The sequence below is a fragment of the Echinops telfairi genome, unplaced genomic scaffold (genome assembly GCF_000313985.2).
Source record: "Echinops telfairi isolate 266 unplaced genomic scaffold, ASM31398v2 ScPeMD7_2291;HRSCAF=2852, whole genome shotgun sequence".
Taxonomy (NCBI): domain Eukaryota; kingdom Metazoa; phylum Chordata; class Mammalia; order Afrosoricida; family Tenrecidae; genus Echinops; species Echinops telfairi.
In genome coordinates this window covers 32,293,817-32,317,431 of record NW_022106189.1, presented here as the reverse complement: position 1 = coordinate 32,317,431, position 23,615 = coordinate 32,293,817, and the positions used below count along the sequence as shown (strand labels likewise).

The following is a 23,615-nucleotide window of genomic DNA, read 5'->3' as shown; positions in this document are numbered from 1 at the left end:
AGTGGGACAAGAGGAAAGTAAAAGAAGATAGAGGAAAGAACAAGGAGGCAAAGGACATTTATAGTGGTCTAAATACAGGCATGTACATATGTAAATATATTTATAATGATAGGGACATAGATCTATGTACATATATTTATATGTTAAGTATTAAGGTAGCAGACGGACATTGGGCCTCAAGTACTCCCTCAACGCAAGAACACTTTGTTCTAATAATCTGGCATTCTGTTATGTTCACCTTCCCTGACACTATCGCTTAAGACAATGCAGGTACATAAAAAAGTGAAGAAAGCTGATAGTGCCCGGCTATCAAAAGATATAGCGTCTGGGGTCTTAAAGATAAACAGGCGGCCATCTAGCTCAGAAGCTGCAAAGCCTACATGGAAGAAGCACACCAGCCTGTGTGATCATGGGGTGTTGATGGGATCAGGTATCAGGCATCTAAGACCCAGAACAAAACCATAACCAAGGTGAATGGGGTGTGTGTGTGTGAGCATGTAGTGGACACCCAATGCCCATCTGTATACAATTGGACAGCCCCTCACAGAGGGGTTGAGGGAAGAGATGAGCCAGTCAGGGTGCAGTATAGCACAGATGAGACACACAACATTCCTCTAGTTCTTTGGTGCTTCCTCCACCTCACTATCATGACCTCGACTCTACCTTACAAATCGGATTGACTGGAGCATGCACACTGCTACAGATGAGAGCCTGCAGCATGGGGGATCCAGGATAGATGGGGACCTCAGGGCCAACGAGGAGAGTGGGGATCCCAGGAGGATTGGGGGAGGGAGGAACTGATCACAAAGATCGACCAAGAAGCCCCTCCGAGGGGGACCAATAGTGGAAAGGTGGGTGAGGGGCAACAGAGAACGATGTAAGATATGGAAAAAATGGTATATAACTTATCAGGGGTTCATAAGGGAGGACGGGAGGGGAAAAAATGGGGAGCAGCTATCAGGGGCTCAAGTAGGAAGAGAATGCTTTGAAAATGATTATGGCGGCATATGTGCAAATGTGCTTGACATACTGGAGGAATGTATGGATTGTGATGAGATGTAAGAGTCCCCAATAAAAGCATTTTTTAATAAAAGTACAAAGTTTGGAAAAAATGATTAGAAAAAAAAAAGATATATCGTCAGGAGTCTTAAAGGCTTGAAGATAAACAAGCAGCCATCTAGCAGAGAAGCAACAAGGTCCACATGGAAGAAGCGCACCAGGCTTGTTTGATCATGAGGTGTCAATGGGATCAGTTATCAGGCATCAAAGACCCAGAACAAAAAATCTTATCAGTGTGAATGATGGGGAGCGTAGAGACCCAAAGCCCATCTGTAGACAATTGGATATCCCCTTACAGAACTGTCATAAGGAAGAGACAGCCAGTCAGGGTGCAGTATAGCACCAATGAAACATGCAACTTTCCCCTAGTTCTTTAACACTTCCTCCTCCCCACTATCATGCCCCTAATTCTACCTTGCAAATCCAGCAAACAAGAGCAAGCACACTGGTACAGGTAAGAGCTGGAAACAAGGAATCCAGGACAGATAAACCCCGCAGAGCATACAATGAGAGTAGCCATACCAGGATGGGATGGAGAAGGTAGGGGGAGAAAAGAGGAATCAATCACAATGATCTACATATAACCCTCTCCCAGGGGGATGGACAACAGAAAAATGGGTGAAGGGAGACAGGTGAAGGTGGGCATAAGACATGGAAAAAAAAAGTATAAGTTATCAAGGGTTCATGAGAGAGGGAGGGTGGCGGAGGAGGGGAAATGAGCTGATACCAAGGGCTGAAGTAGAAAGAAAATGCTTTGAAAATGATGGCAACATATGTATAAATGTGCTTGTCACAATGGACTTATGTATAGTGTTGAGCCCCCAATAAAGTAATTAAAAAACTGTTCAGAATAAAAAGCTTCAAAAAGATGTAAAGACAATGACACGGTTCTTACCAATAATTCATTAAAAAGTTCCACAATCACTTTATAATACCTTTTACTATAATTTACCAGGAGTCTAAAAAGTTTTGTGGGGAAAATGAAATGAAAAATACATTATATTTCCATGAACTCTTTGAAGCCCCCTTGTGATATTGCTTTGGAGTGGTGAAAGCATAGAAATAATTTTACTAGCATCCCTCTCCCTACTACTAAATAATTTTACATGTTTTACAATAACTATAGGTTTATAGTAGGCCTTCTACAAAAAGTGCTTGCCATCTATAAATTCTGGAAGGCCATTTTCTGTACTGTGGCTAAATGTACAACTGTCCTTTCAGTGATGGCTTTAGTCCAATGATTTTGGGGATAAAATTGAAGTTTAGACTGGTCTGAGTGGCTTAAAGAAAAAAGGAGGAAAAAAAAAAAAAAGGACGAAAGTGAAACTGAAATGGACTTGGGAGTCTTATGAGACACAAGTTCGCTACAAACAATAACACACACACACACAAACTGAAGTTTAGACTTGCATTAATTCTGATCTACAGTTTGGCATAATGTTAGAATTTCTTTCCTTTGTTGGTCTAATAATTGGACTCTAATTCAAGTAAAATCTGTTAACATCACGCCCTCTTGTGGTGCCTTGAAAGAGGAACAATGCAAACTTCCCCTGGCAAGGAAATCCTGGATGGCCTCCTCTTAACAGCTGACTATTACTGGATCAGCATTTTCTCTCAGTATTTTCTGTGGCCTTCACTGTCACTGGAGGCTCTGGTGGCACAGTAAAGGCCCTAAGCGGCTAACCAAAAAATGAAACAAAAAATATGGAATATTTCCATGAACTCTTTGAAGCCCCCTTGTGGGAGTGCTTTGGAGTGGTGAGGGCTAAGAGTGGAGAGATGAAGAGGCAGTCTGCTCTACAGCCTTTGAAACCCCATGGGCAGTTGTAGTCTGTCCTACAGGGTTGCTATGAGTCTAAATTAACTCGGCACCACTAGGTTAACTTGGTCATCCAATTCTGTGTACATTTCTAGAAAATTTCCAAGTCAATAAAAATTAATTTCTGTAACACAGACTCCTAAGTCGCTGGTTTCAGTGAACTTAGCACTTAGAGGCATTTAGGCAAGAGGATTCTACGGAGTTAGGATCTAAGGACCGAGTAACAAATTATGGAACTTTGCTTGAAAGTTAATCTAACTGGGCTGCTTCATACTGAATGGGAAAATAGATTCTGATTCTCTGATGTAATCTGACGAAAGGGTATTTTGCCTTAAGCAATAGAGGACAGAACTGATGATCAAGCTCCGGAGCTTTCCAGGGTAAGGAGCATAAGAGAATGAAAAGGAGTGGCCAGTGAAGCAGAAGCCATGGTGAGTGGGGTCACATCTCTGTCCTGAAAGACAAGTGAAGACAGTGCTCCAAGGAGTGATCCAGGGTGCCAAATACTGAGAAACCAAGTTAAGAGGAGGACTGAGAATAGACTATTGGACTTGACAGTATGGTGGCCACTGATGACTTTGCCAAGAGCTATTGTAGTACAATGATGACCAAGGGTTCATTGGAATGGTTGTAGAGAAAAGGTTTTTTATCGAGTTTATACAATAAAACGAACATATCCTTGAGAAAAGTGCAATGATCCAGTGTACAAGAAGAGAAGCAGGAGAGTGTCCAGAGTAGTAACACTAACATGGAGTTTTGAAAAGTTTGTGTAAAAATAGAATTGAAAGATAATGATTTATAACTATTAAATTTCATTTGACCCCGCTCCCACTACCATGACTTGAATTCGACCTTGCAAGTCTGGCTAGACCAGAGGAGGTACACTGGTACAGATAGGAACTGAAAATCCAGGGAATCCAGGGTGGATGAGCCCTACAGGACCAGTGGTGTGAGTGGCGAAACAGGGAGGGTAAAGGGAGAATGGGTAGGAAAGAGGGAACCGATTACAAGGAACTGTGTGTGACCTCCTCCCTGGGGGACGGACAACAGAAAAGTGGGTGAAGGGAGATGTCGGACAGGGCAAGATATGACAAAATACCAATTTATAAACTATCAAGGGCTCATGAGGGAGGGGGAAGCGGGGAGGGAGGGGAAAAATGAGGACCTAATGTCGGGGGTTTAAGTGGAGAGAAAATGTTTTGAGAATGATGTACAAATGCGCTTTACACAATTGATGTGTGTATGGATTGCGATAACAGTTGTATGAGCCCCTAATACAACGTTTAAAAATAAATAAATAGATAAATTTCATTTGATTATTGTTGTTCCATTCAGTGAAGTCAGTAAGTGCCCAAGGAGAACAATGAGTTTGTTAAAATACATGAAAACTTTTCCTCCTCAAAGTGACAACTCTGAAATGTATCCATTTGGGTCTATTAAAAATTCGGTCACTTTTTAAAATAATCAACAGAATTGTTTAAATTTGATCAAATAATACTACAAAAGTGTTTCTTAATGATAGTCATGATAGCTACGTATTGTTATCTATGTACCTGTGTTAATGTTCAAAGCATTTGACTTTCCCCCTAATAGTATGATAGGTAGGCATATATTTTTCTAATGTACATTAAAAAAATGAATACCTATTTGAGGAGACTTCAAAAAGTTCATGAAAAGGGGGAACCGACTGCAATGATTGACACATAACCACTACCACCTCCCTCCAGGAGGATGAACAACAGAAACCATAGGGGAAGGGAGACAGGAGTTGGTTTAAGACGTGAAAATAATAATAATTTATAATTTAACAGGGGTCCATAAAGGTAGGAGGGCAGGGGAGGGAGGGGAAAAAAAAGCTGAAATCAAGGGCTCAATAACAAGATGTCTAGAAAATAATGATGGTAACATATGTACAAATATGCTTGATACAATTGATGTGTGGATTGTTATGGGCTGTAAGAGCCCCCAATAAAATGATCTTTTAATAAAAAGAGTTCATGAAATAAAAAAAGACTAAAAGATAAAGGAACTTTAAAAGCCTTCTCATGTTTAAAATAGTGTTTACTGATGCACTGTCTGCAATCATTAAATTCAACTAAATTATGTACCGCTTTCCTAATGATTTTATAATCTCAGTCACATAATCATGTTGCTCAAAACTGATAAAAACACAAAATCACTCCCAAAGTCTGATGGGAAAAAACACCTAACTCGGTGCAAAGTGAAAACTTTCAATGTTTTATTTTTGACTGCAGCTGTTTACAGAAATATAGTTGCGAGTATACAAATGTTCCAATAGAAGCAAAATATCTTTTTAATATTTAACAAGTTATCACAGATAGCTAAAAACATAGATGCAAATAAAATTCCCCCAGAGAACAAACTGGAAACATCATATCAGTGCTCTGAAATCCCAACTACCAAAGCCAGATATATACACAAAAATATAACCCTTACGTCACTGCAGGGCAATGGAGAAAGGCAGTTCAGTGGTTGATCAGAGTGCTCAAGCAAATTCAACTAAATTGAAAAATAAATTTAATGGCAGAATTGTATCTAAACCACTTGAGAAAAGGTTCATGAAATATTTTTAGTAAATTTATTACATAACTGAGTAAAAGAAGTGAATTAAACTCAGTAAAAGTTGTCAAAAAAGTAGCAACTACTTGGAGCTTATCAACTAGTATTAAGGGTACAAGGTGAACAGATACATTCATTAGAACAAAAGAAATTAGCTCAAGTCCAATGGAATCTGTAGCTACTAAAGTCACCAATACTTAAGTGCAGGGCAGTTCTCTGTTAGAAAAAAAAGTCTGAAAAAAAAAAAAAGAAAAAAAAAAAGAAAGAAAAGTCTGATTCCAAATTCATTTTCAAACAACTGAGATTCTCTGTGTATATGTATGTGTGTGTGTGTGTGTGTGTATGTGTATGTGTGTGTTGTCCTGAGATTCATTAGCTAAAATAATAAGAAGCAATCCTTCCCCCAATAAAATGATTTTTAAAAAAGCAGCAGCAGCAGCAGCAGCAGCAATCCTTACAAAGTATTTCAAACCAGTCAAATGACTTCTGGAAAAGAATGAGAGAGCTGGGATGATCAAGATGTAAGGTTATAAATGGGGCTGTTGAAGTTGAATTAATCTCTGGTTAGATGCTTTCTGTCCAGGAATAAAGGAGGCAATAAAGTGAGTAAGTGGGAAAGGGGACAAGAAAGGAGGAATGTAACTAGAGCATCTCCCAGCACCAAAGTTTGTAGAGTAAGCCACTTACATTCTTAATGCTATCCTTAAGTAAAGATAGCAGTGTTGAGTTTTGTAAGGTGAATACATAGCTATTTTTAATCTGGAATGTGAATTTTTTTTCACGAGTTAATTAACTGAACTGGTGATTTGTAAACAGTGCGAGGATGAGGACAATAATGGAAGCTGAGTTCACACAGGGAGACTAAAATGAACAAATTGATTTATCTTATAGTTTGTTTACACTGACCATAATGCACACAATTAAGAAGGGAAAAATGAACGCCCAAATTACATAGTGCATTATCTTGTTTTTAGTAAACAGCTTTTGTCTGAAGCATAATATTCCTACAGAATGCATTCATATACAAAGCAATCTACTTCTAAAGATGTTTTATTTGAAAAAAAATTAAATAAGGTGCTATGTTGATCTGGTCAGCCATCTTGCAATCTCAGATACAAATGTAAATATGGTAAATGACAAATAGTTTGTTATGCGAGCTGGTCTAGCCAGAGTAAAGTTGTGGTCTGCTGGTAAAATAAGGGGCAATGAAAAGAAAGCCCACAATAAACTCAGTTTATGGATAAATAGGAGACTTTAGCACCCATCCATTACATTAGCTACTTAAATGTCTTAACAATTAAAAGAAATATACAACATTGCACCTATATATTTCAATCAGTCATTTAATGTAAACTTTTAGTAAGTGTAGAAAAATACCAAACCAAGTTAACTTAATATCAACAGACTATATACATAAACTACACTACCTTTCTACAGGCAGTACAGAAATAAATTATTGCCAACAAATGATTATGGATAAACAGGTTATGCTGAGTTATATAATAATGCAATGTATAAATATACTGTATGGGGAGGGGGACACCTTCTAGATGTTTCTATATATATAGTTTACACCAACGGTTCTCAAACTTTAGCATGCAGCAGAAACACCTGGACGTTCTATTAAAACAGATTGCTTGGGCTCCACTAGAGTTTCAGGTCCAGCTTGACCAGGATAAGGCCAAGTACCTGCATTTCTAATTCATCCCCAGGTGATATTGATACTGGCTAGTGGGCTGAGGACCCCACTCTGAGAACCACTGATTTACACGTAATATTAATGTAGAAAACTATGATATTCTTATGTACATGATACAGAAAATATATTAGCAGGTTGGTTTTAATTAACTATCAAACATATAAATTAGCCAGATGATAATTTAAATTTTTCTAAAATTATTTGAAGTGTAATAATTTTCCTTGATAGTCAATTATATAGGGTTTCCAAGAGTCAGATTTGACTTATCAGCTTCTAACAATAATACCACATTGGCTATAAAAAAAAAGGGGGGGGGAGTATTATTCTAAATCACCAAGATGTATGTATTAAAAGGAATCATCACTATATAGCATTCTTAGATTCTTTGGAATGATTAAAGTGCCTGTATTGCATAAAGGTAGGCTTAATTTCAGTGCCACGATGGAAAAAGCAACTCTATCCTAAAGATACTACCATCCAGACCTGTTGCTGGTAGCTTTTTCTTCAGGCACTGCCTGAAGAAGTAAGGAAATGGGGACCTGGTCAAAGTTATCAAAAGGCCAGAGGGACACTCAATCTGTAGAAAGGACTTGTAACTTAATCCTGGAGGGCTTCAGATGTCAACTTCTTCCGCACTTCCTTTAACACCATTTTTCCTATACAGATTGTTAACAGAGGTTCTGATGGGCAAAAAGTACATTTTTATGAATTACTTGGGCTACTTAGTTTAAAATTTTTTCTTTTACCAGGCTTTTACCCAAGCTATGTTTTAGTGAATATTTCATCCACCTCATTAAGATCAGAGCAAATGCTTAAAACACTTCCTTCCTGAAATTTCACTATTTACAGTATGTGCCTGGCATCACACAGCCAATACACACTTACTAACACTGACTTAAGACCTATCCCTTGTCAGTCAAAATAGAGACAACTACTATCTAGTTCAACTAAATACCTCTAAACAGTACAAATCTGTAATTTTTTACTTACTCTCTCTCAGAGGAACCACTCTAATGGCTCAATTTTCCCGTGTTCAGTCTATGGGAGTCACACTTCCGATGCTATTTCCTATTATGACTAAGAAATAAAGGAAAGAATGGCTGCATGACAAATCTGAGAGTTGGGAGTAGGGAACACCATTGATGCAGTCTGGCAATAATGAAAAGACAAAGTTTTAAGAATGGGGCACTATCAAGGTAAAAAGGCACTTTTCCATAATTAATTAATCTAGATATAAAATGAATACAAACATTTGGAAAAAAACAAAGTGGAATAAAGAAAGGATTTTATTTAGTAGGTGAAGCTATGAAAATAAGAAGTAGAGCAGTAGGACAACTCACAAATGATATTTTTACTATTCTTCTGGTTCTTACTGCATTATGAACATTATCTCTGCAATTTAGCTGTAGTGACAAATAAGTGGAGGAGAAAATATTTAAATACTTGCTATGACTCTACTAGTGCACTTTTTAAGTTATACATGTGAACTATTTCTCTAGGAAATCTGAACCATCCAGTCTCTTTTTCATGAATTCCCTCTAGGTAATCAAAAATTAGTAAAATAAATCCCACGGTTGTAAACTTGATTTAAGCTAATAAGTACCATATAATTTTCAATTAAATAGATTTAAAAAAATCTATTGGGAAATAAATCACTAGGAAAGAATTTTTACTAGAAAAAAAGAAAAAAATCTTAAGATATTTGATTTTATAAACCATGTTGAATTTGAGGCTTTAACTAGAAAAGCAGTTAATTCTGGCCTATTTGTTGATGTCTTTCGCACGTCACTTTTTCAAAGAAAACACCTGTCATGGCTTCAATATCACTTTCTAACTATATCATAAACAATATTATGAGGGATGGAGAAAGGATGGAAAAAGGAAGGAAAAAAAGACCCTTCAGTAACATGGCTTCTATAATTAACAAAGCCCTTTACAGACCTGTTGTAGGGAGACTGCCTGAAACAGATTTGCATGGGTTTATCTGTTTCTCTAATGATACTTTAATTAAAAAGTTAACATGATAAAGCTCAGAAGCAAAATCTGACTTCTAGTTATTTCCTCCGTGTTGATGTGGATAGATAATGGAATGACAATAAAGAATAAAGTACACACACACACACACACACACAGATAAGCTCCAAGTATTAATATGAGCTGTGGAAAGCAAGAACAATTGAATTTAACAATTTAAGGAAATAAAATGTGGTTCACAGTATATTTAGGTCCTTCTGCCATGAAACAAATCTAATAAACTGAGTCTTTCCAATATGTATCTATATTTTGTAACAGTAATCTGTAAATTGCATTTTTAGCACAAACATCAACCACTGAGCTAACTCTTCAATAAGAAGACAAATATTTTTGTAACCAAGTCTTATTTTCAGAAAACTGTACTTAACATTGATTGACCTTTAGGGGCAAGAAACAATAACAATGCTTAAAAAAAAAATCCATCATTATTGAACAAGAATATGGTCACATAACACAGCCCTTGTCTAAATAAGCACAAAATTGATGAAAATTAAAATGTGTTTTTTGCTGCCACCCAACCAAACCACTACAGTTCAGGTGTATGTTCTGTTCTAAACTTAGATATTATAAAACAAAAAAATTGGTCCCTGGTGACTTGATATCGGCAATTAACATTGCACAACAATAAACTTCTTGCTAAAATACAACAGAAGTCAGCACACAAGCCAGTTTTCCTGCCACCAGTGCTTTCATACCACAGTATAACAAATAGACTCCCCCAAATCTCCTATGTAATCTTGCTGGAAAAAAATTGATAACTCCGAAATAACTTTATGGCGTTTAATTTCTTCTTTATTTTTATACCTGCTAGGTGGTCTTCTTTAGGAAATCACAATCAACCTTCTAAAGGCAGAAATTTCCATTTTAAAATTGAAGCACTGGATTGTATGGCTGATCCTTCTTATAACCTGAACTATACCGGGCAATTTTTTTCTGATAAGGAGAGGAAGAGATATATTGAGGACAATGCCTTTGGTTCGGAGAATTTATAAAGTAGCTCTGGATATCACAATATGGGGAAAATGTTATTAAAATTACAAACATGGGTTTTTAGTGTCTTTATAAATAAAAGCATAGAATACAGAAAGCCAATTAATAATAACAATAACAACAATAATAAAATATTAAATATATAGTGAGCAAAGACTTAATGGCTCATTCTTGTGAAACACCATTTGACACAACTGCCTACATGGGTTTCCTTACGTTAACATTTTGCTGAGTGAGGGACCCAGCAAACACACAGTAAGCTGCCTTTAACCCACTAATAACATTAAGGTACTGCCTGATGGAATGGCCACAGATGAAAAGGTCATTTGTTTCAAAAGATACTTAAATATTCAATAAAGACATAACAAACCCCACCCCACCCTCACTGTTAGCAGATGCCACGTTGTGGTAGAACATCGGACAAACTCACAAATTTACCACAAAAATGTGTGGCAAAAAAAAGAATAGTTTATATATACGTATATATATATAAATTTCTATATTTATGCCAATGTACTCACTCAGTACACATAGCAAAATAGTATACCATTTCCTAAATACAAAATATAGCTTTCCAAAAAAATGAAACACACATTAGATATAAACCATCCAAAACTTGAACGATTGAAAACTGTATTCAAAATTAAATGACCCAGAGTAGGTCTCTTTCTGAAAGTTCCCTTCATATCGGCAAGAAGCCTGTACTACTGAAAACGTAATCCAATGCCTCTCAATCAGAGAGAGAAAGGAAGAAAAGACTGGGGCGGAGGGAAGAATATATGAAAATAAAGACAAAAAACAAGTTATAAGAAGAGCAAAAAGAACTAAAAGACCGTCACAACAAAGGGGTAGGGGTGGGGGACCTGGCTATATAAACAAAACCAACACCACAATGTCACATAATTCGATAAACAGAAAAAAGACAAAAGACAGTAAAGTAGCCTTCAACAAACAATTAACAGGCGATTTTTTATATAGTTAAAAAATTAAATGGACAAAAACACCAAAGCATTTTGTCAACACATAGAAGCCACATACAATTTGGCCTTAAATTGTATTTGACACAGCTTTCTACATGCCAAAAGGAAATAAGAAGCACGTGTCCAGACAACAGATTGTAGTGCAAAGCAGGCATCCCATGGGTGGCAAGAACACCCAAAACTGTATTAACTAATGCTACAACTGCAAGTTCTGGAGTGTTTATTTTACTCTTTTATAGATGTAACAAAAGTCAATTCTTCATTTTAAGTAAAATGATACGACCCTGTAAAGGCTTGTGGGACCCATTAGAGAAGCAGCCACTTCAAACCATAAAGCACTGAGGTGACACGTGAACTACACTCACTGCAGCTCAGGGAGAAGTGATATTTCAAGAAATTTTAGTTTTGTTTTTAATTAAAATTATACTGTTTCCTGTTAGAGGGAAATTTTTTTTTTTTTTTTTTTAAAGATTTCAGAACAGCACCGTTCATTGACAAAAGGAAAAAAAAAAAAAAAAGAAGCCGTTTCTCAGGAATCAAATCCCATTCAATTTCTGAAAGGGCATTCACTGCCCTGCACTGGTGCTGCAGGAGTTGTTAGGTCACCCTTAGGTCAAAGTAGCCTGTTCCCCTTAAGTTGCTACAGGGTCATAAAGCAAGTTCTTTATTAATAATTACCTAAAATAAAATGAGAGAGTAAGAATATGTAAGACTATAAAAAGGGACTACTGGTCTAAGACAGCTAAGAGGAAAACAGGTAAAAACCACTGTCAGTTTAAACTCTGTAGAAGCTATTAGAGCATAATTTCCCAGGTTATTCTCTTCAATGTTGTATAGGGCATAATTACTTTTCTATGCACAGTTATGGCTAAATCCCATAGTACAAACAGAGAACTTAATAACTCCCTGAAAAATAAAATCAATGGCATTCCAGCTGTTCCCAGCTTGATATCTGTACTGTCTGCCTTTGTGTTGTGTGAAATACAAATGATTCTTCCTCTGTGAAGTCCTTTACATAGCATAATTGTCAGGATGTTACCCCTTCGGTTTCTCCACAGACTTAAAAAAAAAAAAGTTCCTTCACTTTGGCCAATAGCTGTGTTTTTTAACTGGAAAAATCACAGCTTTTTTAGTATGTGAACCTTACTTTTTCAAAGTCATCAGCTGACGAACACAAGAAAGAAGTGAAAAGAGAACAAAAGTAAACATGGTCACAGAATTATTCTCTAATACCAATAATGACTGAATCTTCCAGTCTTAAATTTAAACTGTATTTTTTACAGAAGTAGTGCCTAGGAAAACAGCAATAATGAATTCTGTCAGGTAAAACTCAACTAGATTCTCAGTCACCACTGTTATTAAGAATATAAAATATGATGATGTTAACATTGGTGGCTAATTTGCAATAGGGAGCAGAAGTGTGCTCTTTTGCAGTCAAGAGTAAAACGTATTCATTTACTCAAACACTGTTTTTCATGTTTTGTTTTGAAAGTAACAACTCTATAATCCTCATGGAATCAGGATATCCAAGACATTTTCATTTTTCTTGGAATTTCTGAAAGAGAAAAAATTGGAAAAGCTCAGTTCTGTAAGAGATACCTTGTATCTAGTCTGCCACTAACTTTTCTACAGGACAAAGGAAACATACTTTGCACATTTATCAGATGTTCTGTCTTTCCAAGGCAGTCTTAGAGCTACAGGAATGCCCAATATTAACAAAGCAACAACAAACAAGCATTCAGAGTAATTTCTAAAAAAGCATTACCTTTAGAAAAAGCCTTAGTTCAAGACAGAGGAGCTTAAGAAGAATAAAAATTATTGATGCTTTTCAATAAAAGAGAAGGTCAAATACAATACTTACGTATCCAGTTAAAAAGAGCCAGTCAAGTTGTTCCCTTGGTTTTGCAATGAAACAAGCAAATCAATCTTTTCGATATTCTGACTGGTGTTTATAGAAGATGCCAGTGGAGAATTCTCTGTCATTTGCTGAGAAAGAAGTGATGTCACAGGTGGCTGGGTCTCATTTTGTGGTTGGCCTGGCTGACTTATAGCCATCAACTGATCTGGCAATGCAGCTGGTCCGGTGGTTAAAAGCTGACTACAGTCTGCAGAGACATTTAAAATACAAAAGCTCCCTGATTACTGTTTGCTAAGATTTGTGAAAAGTATTATTTGCTGAAATTCCTTACTGGGTTCACCTAGTCTATGTCTAAAAGTGAGGTACCCGACCCCTTGGACCAGCTGGTGGGTTTGAATTGCAGCCATCACCAGGGTTCTTTCCCATAAATATTTTAGTCTTGAAAACTCTTAAGTGGTTCTACTCTGTCCTATAGCATCGTTAGGTTTCAAAATTGACTCAACGACAACAGGTTATCTTTATGGAGCAGATGGTCAGGCCTTTTCCCTTGTCCCTTATCCACAGGTGGGTAAAATGGCTAAACCTTAACTAGCCTAGGTTTTAATTACTGTGCTGCCAGGAGGCCACACTGAATCCTCCCAATATTCTTGTTAAGTATGTACTATTATCACCATATTAGATTCAGAAATCAAGTCTCTTAAAAGTCAAAAGCTTGTCCAAGATCTCTCACTGTCTCTAAGTGGTAGAACTGATGCTTGAACCTGATTCTAACTCCAATCTGTGTCTTAAAAATAAGCTTAGCTTCTTTTTAATACCATTTGTAAAAAAAAACAAACATTTGACTATTTCAACCAACTAACAGATAAGTAATGACAAGTTAGAGTTTCTTACTATTTTGAATGCCAAATAAGAACATTCCAGAAGTCTGCTGAGATGAGCCAGGAGAATTTTGTAGTTGGTTCATTGTGCCTCCTGCAGTGTTGTGAAATAAAGCAGCCTGTGGCTGAGGTGAAGATGTGGCTCCTTGAATCCCAGGCATGTTGTTCTGAGGGGAATAAAGTGGAGACTGTTGCATGTCTTGCTGGTTTATACTGGTCTGCAAAGCAGACATAGATGCTGGAGAGAGGAAGAGTGTAACTTGCTGCTCTTGAGAACTAGGTGACCCTTGGACCAATTGAATCTGAGGAGATGTATGGAACAAAGACGCCTGTGGTGATTCAGACTGAGCAGAACCTGGGTTTTGAAGTGAGGAAACTGTGGGCTGATTCTGAAATTGCATGGGCTGTTGCTCTTGATTCATTGGTGCCATATTATTTTGTTGATGAAAAATTGACTGGCTCTGTTGCTCCTGACTAGCCATTGGATTTTGATTTGGGTTGAAAATCATGTTTGGTGGTGGTGGCTTTTGAGATGCCATTGTTGCCATGGTATTCTGATTACTGAATAAAATGTTCTGCTGCTGTTGCTGCTGTTGCTGCTGCTGCTGCTGCTGTTGCTGCTGCTGCTGCTGCTGCTGCTCCTGGGATGGGGAGTTACTTTGAATGGCAACCAGTGAGTGCTGTGACTGGAAGATTGTTCCTTGTTGGTTTTGGGGCATAGGATTTGGTGGAAGGGATCCCAGAGATACTTGAGACTGAAATAAACCTTGCTGAGATGGTTGTGCCTGTTCTTGGGAAAGCATCGAGCTCTGGATGTGTGATATAGGTGCTTGCTGTGGGAAAGTAGTTTGTTGTTCAGAGTTCGATGTTGGCTGAAGTGGAGAAATTGAGTTCTGTGTTGCAAAAAATGATAACTGTTCTTCTTGAGCTACTGTGTTAGTCTGGAGATTATTCATAGGACTCTGGGAAAGAAATAGGTTGGCTGACTGTTGGTCTTGAGAGGAGCCTTGTAGCACGGCGATGGTACTTTGAGAGTGAAACATTGGAGGCTGCATTTGTTCTGAAGAGGTTGTAGAAGTCTGACTGTGGACAATTGTACTTGGATTATGAAAAATAGAACCTTGAGTTTCCTGGGAAAGGTTCTGAGCATCAGCAATAGGATTTTGAGGATGAAAGAGTTGAGCTTGTGTGTGAGAAGACTGCTGCAAAAAACTCCCAGATTGAAGTGACATCATCTCATTACCTTGCTGAAATAATCCATTGCCTTGTTGCTGGGTGCCACTATTCTGAACACTCATCATAGATTTTGTGGATGAGAAGAGATTAACTTGAGGTTGGCTGTCCCCACTATGTTGCATTTGGACCATTGTCTGAAAGACACTATTCTGAATCTGTTTGGTTTGTGCTCCAGTTTCTTCTCCATCACCTGAACTTGATGTCTGAAACATGGTAGTGCCAGAGGTTGCAACTTGCTGAGTGGTGGTTGCAGAAGTTTCATTTCCAGAAACTGCAGGTGGAGAAGAAAACAATTCACATTGCATTTGCATGTCCTCATTAGTAGACAATGCATTTATCATGTGAGAAGTCTGCTGGTAAACTGGAGACTGTTGAAGGTTTCCATTTGCTGAAGCAGGTGAAGAAAATAACTCGGACTGAATTTGGGCTGCTGCCTGGCATATGCTCTGTTGCATCTCCATCACCATTGCAGCTGATGATTCCATCACTTGCTGCTGTTGTTGCTGTTGCTGCTGTTGCTGATTGGATAATGAACTTTCAGTCGATGGATGAACACTTTCAGCTCTTCCAGGTATTAAATTATCTGCTCGGGTATGAACAGTTGGCTCTGTTGAGGAAAAAATTCCAGGGTTTACACTATTTTGAATCTGACTGACCTGTTGAAAAATGTCTGCGCTAAGTTGTTCTTGAACAGTTTCATTACCATCTGGAGCAGAAAATAAAACTGAAGATAATTGTTGTTGTGCCTCTAAAACTTGTTGGACCAAGTCAACATTTCCACTGCTACCACTAGTAGTACTGCCTGTAAAACTTCCGGCTTGCAACTGCTGAATAGTATTCTGCAGCTGACTCACACTATTTGGTGATGGAAAGATATTTGAAGAAATCTGCTGTAAAGACTGTGCTTGTTCTTGTAGTGGTGCCTGTTGTTGCTGTGACGCTTCAGTCAGTTGTGACAAATTAACCACTGTACCATCTGGCTGTAATACCTCTCTTGACTGAGCTTCTCTTGCCTGAAACTGTGTAGCTTGCTGCAGTAGTGCATCACTATTTGGCAGCTGACTAGAGGCAGAAACTGCTGGAAAGGTACCAGCGGACTGTGAAATATCCTGTGTTTGAATAGTTAGGGCCTCTGGGTTGTATGCCTTGGGCTGAATCTGTTGCTGCTGTTCATTTTCAGAAGGTAAGTGGGAAGATGGTGATGAAAAAGATCCATTTCCTGATATATTGGAAATATGTTCTAATGTTTGCTGAGTTGATCCAACTGTCTTTGTAGTCTAAAAAGAAAGAACCCCCCCCCAATAATATATATATAAATAATGTCATATGGAAACTTCAACATCAATAGGGGTGGGGAATGCACAAGCAAAGGGCCTGGAAAGAAAAAAAGTGCCCAATTCTGAAAAATCCAATTAGTATTTTTATTACTACTCCATACCCCACAGATTTAGCCCAAAACTTACTGCTTTTGAGTTGATTCTGACTCGTAATGACGTTATAGAGAACACAATTTTCCATAACATTTCTGATGGTATAAATCTTTTATAAGAGCAGAAAACTTCATCTTTCTCACATGAAACAACTGGTAGGTTTGAACTGCTGGCCTTGTGGTTAGCAGCCCAACGCATAACCCACTATACCACCACGTTCTCCTCAAATAACCCAAACCAAATGTACTGCCATTGACTTGATTCCAACTCATAGTGATCCTCCAGGACAGGATAGAACTACCTGTGGTTTCTGAGACTGTAAATTTTTATAGACATAAAAAGCCACATCTTTCTCACGTAGAGAAACTCGTGTGTTCAAACTGCTGAGCAACCCAACATAACCCACCAGGGCTTTTTCCAGGGCTTCCTAGCTAACATTAATTTATCCTTTGTCAAAAAATGTATACTACAAGTCCCTTTCTGGGTAATTTTGTTGGAGAAGCACTCTGACAAGCAAAATTCATAAAGTGTACCCCAAACATAACAAATATGGGGGGGAAAAACAGGAAAAGTAAAAAGCATAATAAACACTAAGGAAAAGAAATCAGACTACTCAGGACAGGGCAATTTTCATTTGAGGTTAAGAGTTGGGGCACTAGTCAACGTGGCTCACCTTAAAAACAGGGGAAGATCTTTTTTCTGCTGTTACTTCCATTGGAGTAACATCTTCACTCTTAATCATAGTGCTTGATATGAGTGGAGGGATCAGGGCATTAGGAAGAATATTTACCTTGTCCAAGTTACATCCAGTAGTTTTCATTGCTGCACAAAAAACATAAAATACAAGGTTTAAATCATAATAACAACCCACTATTGCATTTTATAGTGTTGACTTCGAGTCATGGTTTAAATGTCAATTTTCTGGTGCTATGATAATAGCGTGAGATACCAAAAACTCATGTATTAAAATGTCTTTTTCTTGAAGCAACACTACTTTCTGAACTCCTGGTATGAGCCAAATAGTAGGCCAGATGGGTTAAATACTAACAAGCTAAAGCAATTCATTTTTAAGCTATACTCCCATCAAGGACTCTCCAAAGGTGCCTTAAATTATACTGGTCAGCAGGACCAGGGTTATGCTTTAGGGCACATCTTAGAAATCTCCAGGAGTTAAAGTTACTTAATTACAACTATTATACTTTGCTCTTACCATATGGTTGTCTATAAAATATGGACCCTTAGAACCTTTCAAGGAGCAATGGATTGTCTAGTATATTTTTCCTAAAAAAAAGCCTTACATATATTGATAAGAAAAACGTACCAGGTATTCAAATAAATTTTGCTTTTCTTTCTTTTTAAAGTCATTTTATTGGTGGCTCTTATAAAATTCCATCCATCAATTGTATCAAGCATATTTGTACATATGTTGCCATCATCATTTCCAAAACATTTTCTACTTGATTGAGCCCTTGGTATAAGCTCCTCTTTTTCCCCCTCCCTCCCCCACATTCCCACCCTTGTGAATCCTTGATCAATTATATATTGTTATTATTTCCTATCTTACACTATCCGTTGTTTCCCTTTACCTACATTTCTGTTATTTCTACCCTTTGAGAGGGGGCTATAAATTGAACCTTGTGATGGTTCCTCCTTTACCCTCTCCCGCTTCACTCTTTTTTTTTTTTGGTAGCCCTGGCCCTCCCTCCCCGGCCCACACTGGCCGCTTCACTCTTAATATCCAAAAGGTGACACGAGATTATGTAACTATCATAAGCCTGATCTGGTTTTCAATTTTTTTTAATGATTATGATTGCAATTTGGAGTCCATACTACATTTCATGACTCCTGGTGGTTTAGTAGTTAAGCTATGAATTTTGCTTTTCTAAATACACATGTAGAGAAAACTTTAATCTGCCAATATATGAACACATTTGTTAGATAGGGCTTTAAAATTCTTTTTTCAGAATTTTAGGGGTTATTTTAGGTTATTTTAATTCAATTTCAAAAGCAAAATGAGCAAGTATTTCTCATCTCCGTCTACTTTTGAGTAGTTATAGATTTCACTGGGAGGCAACATACAGCAGATTCTACTACTTCACTATACAAACAAATTCTCCCTCATCAACTCCTTTGTTTTTTTGCCTACTTAAGAGTTTGTCACTGGAACTTAATGGAGCCTACTGACAGTGTCAATAACAGTCTACTGAATTTAACTAATAGCTAAATACTAATCTGAAAGTTTACAACTTTGAGACAATGTGGAGAAAAATGGAATTTGACACCAAAAAGTTCTGGCTATAAAGATGATTTTAAAATGGTACATATAATGTAAGGATGGCTAGATTTATATTTTGATATAAAAACACTTTTGATATAAAAACACTTCATACTTGCTTCATACCCAATTGTAGAAACTTACTTTTTTTTAGAGACCTAAATTTAAGGAAATTGAGGACAGAAAAGTATTTAGCTAACTTTTGATAACCTATGTTTCGTTATTCTATCCAAAAAGTTTGAGAAAAAAATCATTCACACGTGAGTTCTTTGGATTTTCACATAGATTCCAAAAATACCAGTATTATTCACCTCAATCTAATTTTGGCTGAGACAGACATTTACAGAGCTCACCTAACAGGACACGTTGAAAGACTGTAGTGTGGGCTGGTTCTTTTTTTGGGTGGTGGTGGTAGACAGGGATTGGTTGGTTCTTTTACATTAAATGAGCTTCATGAAAACATAAATTTTGTTGTTGCTATTATTTTACTTCATGTGGTGTATTTGTTGCACATGATCAACAAATTGTTGTTGATTGAAGAAACAAATGCATTAATATTACTGTAGCTTTATCATAGTCAGTTTAGATTGTTGTGGATTGTTTGGGTTAATTCGATAGTACGATGTTACATGTTTTTTACTAATGGCGTATTGGTGTCTAAAAGATTTTGTTACATAAAATGTATTTATATTACAGTTCACTGAAAAACTGTAGATAACATCAATTTATACTAAATAAAGACATAATTTTAACAGTTAGTGCTTCACAGAGCTCTATATTATCAAAGAGCACATTTGAGCTTCTGTTAAAATTAAAGAGTTTATTTTTAAAATCATTTTATTAGGGGCCCATACAACTCTTTTCATAATCCATATATAAATCAACTGTGTAAAGCACATTTGTACATTCACTGCCTTCATCATTCTCAAAACATTTGCTCTCCACCAAAGCCCCTGGCATCAGCTCCTCATTTCCCCCCTCCCTCCCCGCTCTCCCCTCCCTCACGAACCCTTGATAATTTATAAGTTATTATTTTGTCGTATCTTGCCCTGTCCGATGTCTCCCTTCACCCACTTTTCTGTTGTCCATTCCCCAGGGAGGAGGTTATCTGTAGATCCTTGTAATCGGTTCCCGATAGTTTGTTACAGAAACAAAAACAACCCAAATCAAGCAGCTCCCTTCTAAAGATTCAACAAAATAATGCAGCAAAAAGAAATTTCCAGAGCATAAATACAGAAACTCCAGGAATTTCCAAGGCTGACATTACAAAATCATTCTTTAACAGAGACAAGATACTGGCCACAAAAAAATTCAAACCCACTGTCAATGAGTTGATTCTAACTCATAGCAATCTTCATAGGGCAAAGTAGAACAGAAGCCAGCAGGCTTGAACCACCTACCTACTGGTTAATAGCAGTTAATAGCCCAATGCTTAACTTACAGTGCCACCAGCACTCCTAGGATAATGGGAATACTCCAACATTATTTTGCTAATCTAAAATTTGAGGATATTATAAGCTAATGGGAGAGGGGACAGCCTGAGTGCTGTTCTTTCTGGGAACATGCTGTGAGAGGAAGGGATGCTGACAGATGACTTTTGAAAGTCAGCTAAGAGTAAGCAGAAGGCAGTAAAGAAAAAATGAGAAGCTGATGCCAGGGGCTTAGGTGGAGAGCAAATGTTTTGAGAATGATGAAGGCAATGAATGTACAAATGTGCTTTACACAGTTGATATCTTTGGCAGACACCTGTTTATTCAAAGTGCTTAGTTCTTTTAAGCTCTCTAACAATAGAATTTCCCCGAAATTATATTTAGAGAATAGTGTTTATTCATCATAGTCCCCCCTCTCCCCGATTTTGGAAAATAACAATGCATAGAATTAGCTGAGCAACAGTCTTACCCATCCAATGCAGAACACTGACAAATAATTATATGCTTGTCACTGTAAACAACAGGTGGCGAACATCCAGCCCAAGAGCTATATCCAAAAACCAAACTCACTGTCATGGAGTGCATTCTGATTCACAGTGACCTCATAGGACAGGTTAAATTGTTCCCATGAGTTTCTGAGACTGTACCTCTCTAAGGGAGTAGAAACCATTATCTTTCTTCCATAGAGTGACTGGTGGTTTGAAACTACCAACCTTGTGCTTAGTAGCCCAACATGCTCAAGCAGTCCAACATGTAATAATTATGCCACTATTTTTTTTCATCATTTTATTAGGGGCTCATACAACTCTTACCACAATCCATACATACATCAATTGTGTAAAGCGCATTTGTACATTCATTGGCCACTACGGCTTCTCATGGACTACATAAGGCCTGAGAAATCATCAATACCAGCTAAAATCATACGCCTCACCAAAGATAAGCAGTTCCAGCCATCACATTAAGAATGAGTTAATTAAATATTTTACCAGTATGGCCCATGAATGATGTAATAAATGCCCAAATGGCCCTTGACAAAAAAAAGGTACCTCATCCCTGTTGTACGTAGCATTTTGTCTAAGTTCACTCTATGGTCATATGCATTTGGGTTCGTTTTTCTTATGTTCCAATTCTAAATTGTCTAACATTGTCTAACAATGTCTCTTGGATAGATATTAAGTTTCTCAAATATGCTCCATTTTCTTAACTTTACTAATAATTCTCTAGCAGATTTCAAAATAGAGGTATAAAATACTACTAAAGATAAATGAAAATGTCATATTGATATTTTTTTCTTCTCTAGATCTTTATCAACCCCAACAGTGTACTACAATCCATGATTGATATGACAAAACTCCCAAGCATAACTCTAATGTATGTCTCATTTAACAACAATCCTTATTTCTAATTAGTGATTTTGTGTAGCTATAAAAATACCTAACACAACAATAAGAAAACTGTAGTACATGAAAGGTTACTTTAAAAATGTTATTATTAATCAAATCCAGAGTTTCATGTAAAAATAGACAAAAAAGAAAATATGCATGGGTTGTGATAAGAGTTGTACGAACCACCAATAAAATGAAAAAAAAAAACCAACAAAACAAAACCCAAACATGATCATTCTTGATAAGTAACTGTATTTGTTTATTTTTATTTTAAATGTTTAAAAGTTGAACCTTTTCTTTTCAGATTATCATACATTCACATACTATTGTAAAAAATAACAGAGAACCAAAAGTGGTACATTATACTGGTGACATAGTAGTTAAGCACTATGAAAATAAGAGGTCAGTGATCCCCTTGCAGAAGGGCTGTGGGGAGGGGAAGAGACAGCTAATCAGAGTGCAGTGTAGCAACGATGAAATATGTAATTTCCCTCTAGTTCTTGAATTCTCCCCTCCCCCAACTATCACGATCCCAAATCTACCTTACATATCAGGCTGGACCGGAGGATGTATACTGGCACAGATAGGAACTGGAAATACAGGGAATCCAGGACAGATGAACCCCTCAGGACCAGTGGTGAGAGTGGCGATATCGGGAGGGTGGAGGAAAGGTGAGGGAGAAAGGGGGAACAGATGACAAGGTCTACATATACCCTCCTCCCTGGGAGATGGACAGCGGAGAAGTGGGTGAGGGAGACATCGGATGGTGTAAGATATGATAAAATAATAATTTATAAACTATCAAGGGTTCAGGGGGGAAGGGGGAGCGGGGAGGGAAGGGAAAAAATGAGCTGGGCTCAAGTAGAAAGCAGGTGTTTTGAGAATGATGATGGCAACATATGTACGAATGTGCTGGACACAATTGATGTATGGATTGTGAAAAGAATTGTATGAGCCCCTAAAAAAATGATTAAAAAAATAAAATAAAATGTCAGTGGTTCAAAACCACCAGTTGCTCTGCAGCAGAAAAGATCAGGCCATTGGTTCCCATAAACATTAGAAGGTCCTATATAGAAGGGGAGAGAAATGTGGAACAGAACTCAAAATTATGAAAGAGACAATATTTCCTGGTGCAACAGAGATTGGTAGGACCCTACAGACTATGGTCCTTACCCTTAAGATCAAAGGGCAGCATTTACTAAAAGACAAAGTTTTCAGGGTTTGGAAAGGAGAAAGAATGAAAATAGAAAACAGAGAGGGAGTAGGATAAGAGATGGTACACTGAGGGGATTAAATGAGCTGAATCAGAATGTGTATAAATCATTAAATGTAAAACTATGATCTGCTCTGTAAACCTTCACCTGATTCACAAAAAGTTACCCACTGCCCTCAAAATTACAGCTTAGGAAACCTATGGGAAATAGGTCACATGGGGTTGGTACAAGTCTGCACAAAGTAGAACATAAACTAGAGTATTATGTGGTAATCAAAATAAACTAAGTACAGATTAATATTAAAATATGGATCAAAAAATGATGGAGGCAGGGGAAGATAATGGGAAGAGTGCTAAAGACAAGAGATGAAAATACTATTACATATACATCTCTACAATAATGGTGATCTGAGTATGTGCACTGGGATACACACAGGTTGAAAAGGTGTGGGGGCTCATACAACTCTTATGACAATCCATCCATCCATCCATCAAGCACATTTGTACATTTCTTGCCCTCATCATTCCAAAACATTTGCTTTCTACTTGAGCCCTTGATATCAGCTCATTTTTTCCATCCCTTCCCGCCCTCCGCCCCATGAATCCTTTATCATTTATAAATTATTATTTTGTCTTATCTTACACTGTCCGATGTCTCCCTTCACTCATTTTTCTGTTGTCCATCCCCCAGGGAGGGGGTTATATATGTAGATCCTTGTAATCGGTTCCCCTTTCTACCCCACCTT

At 37.4% G+C, this 23,615-nt stretch overlaps 1 protein-coding gene across 6 annotated transcripts in view; it reads right to left on the bottom strand.

The window, feature by feature from the left end:
* Nucleotides 1-11,625: 11,625 nt before the first annotated feature.
* The window catches only part of NFAT5 (nuclear factor of activated T cells 5), a 72,124-nt gene continuing 60,134 nt past the window's right edge, over nucleotides 11,626-23,615 (bottom strand). For 5 of the 6 annotated variants that reach the window (XM_004704579.2, XM_030886558.2, XM_004704580.2 and 2 more), the window contains 4 exons: nucleotides 17,237-17,385; nucleotides 13,911-16,410; nucleotides 13,023-13,266; nucleotides 11,626-12,716 (listed from right to left, as the gene is read on the bottom strand). In XM_004704579.2, the coding sequence (XP_004704636.1) occupies nucleotides 13,031-13,266; nucleotides 13,911-16,410; nucleotides 17,237-17,385 (2,885 nt within the window). In that variant the 3' untranslated portion in view covers nucleotides 11,626-12,716; nucleotides 13,023-13,030. The remainder of the gene's footprint in view (nucleotides 12,717-13,022; nucleotides 13,267-13,910; nucleotides 16,411-17,236; nucleotides 17,386-23,615) is intronic. The other variant, XM_045293817.1, reaches the window with a different exon arrangement.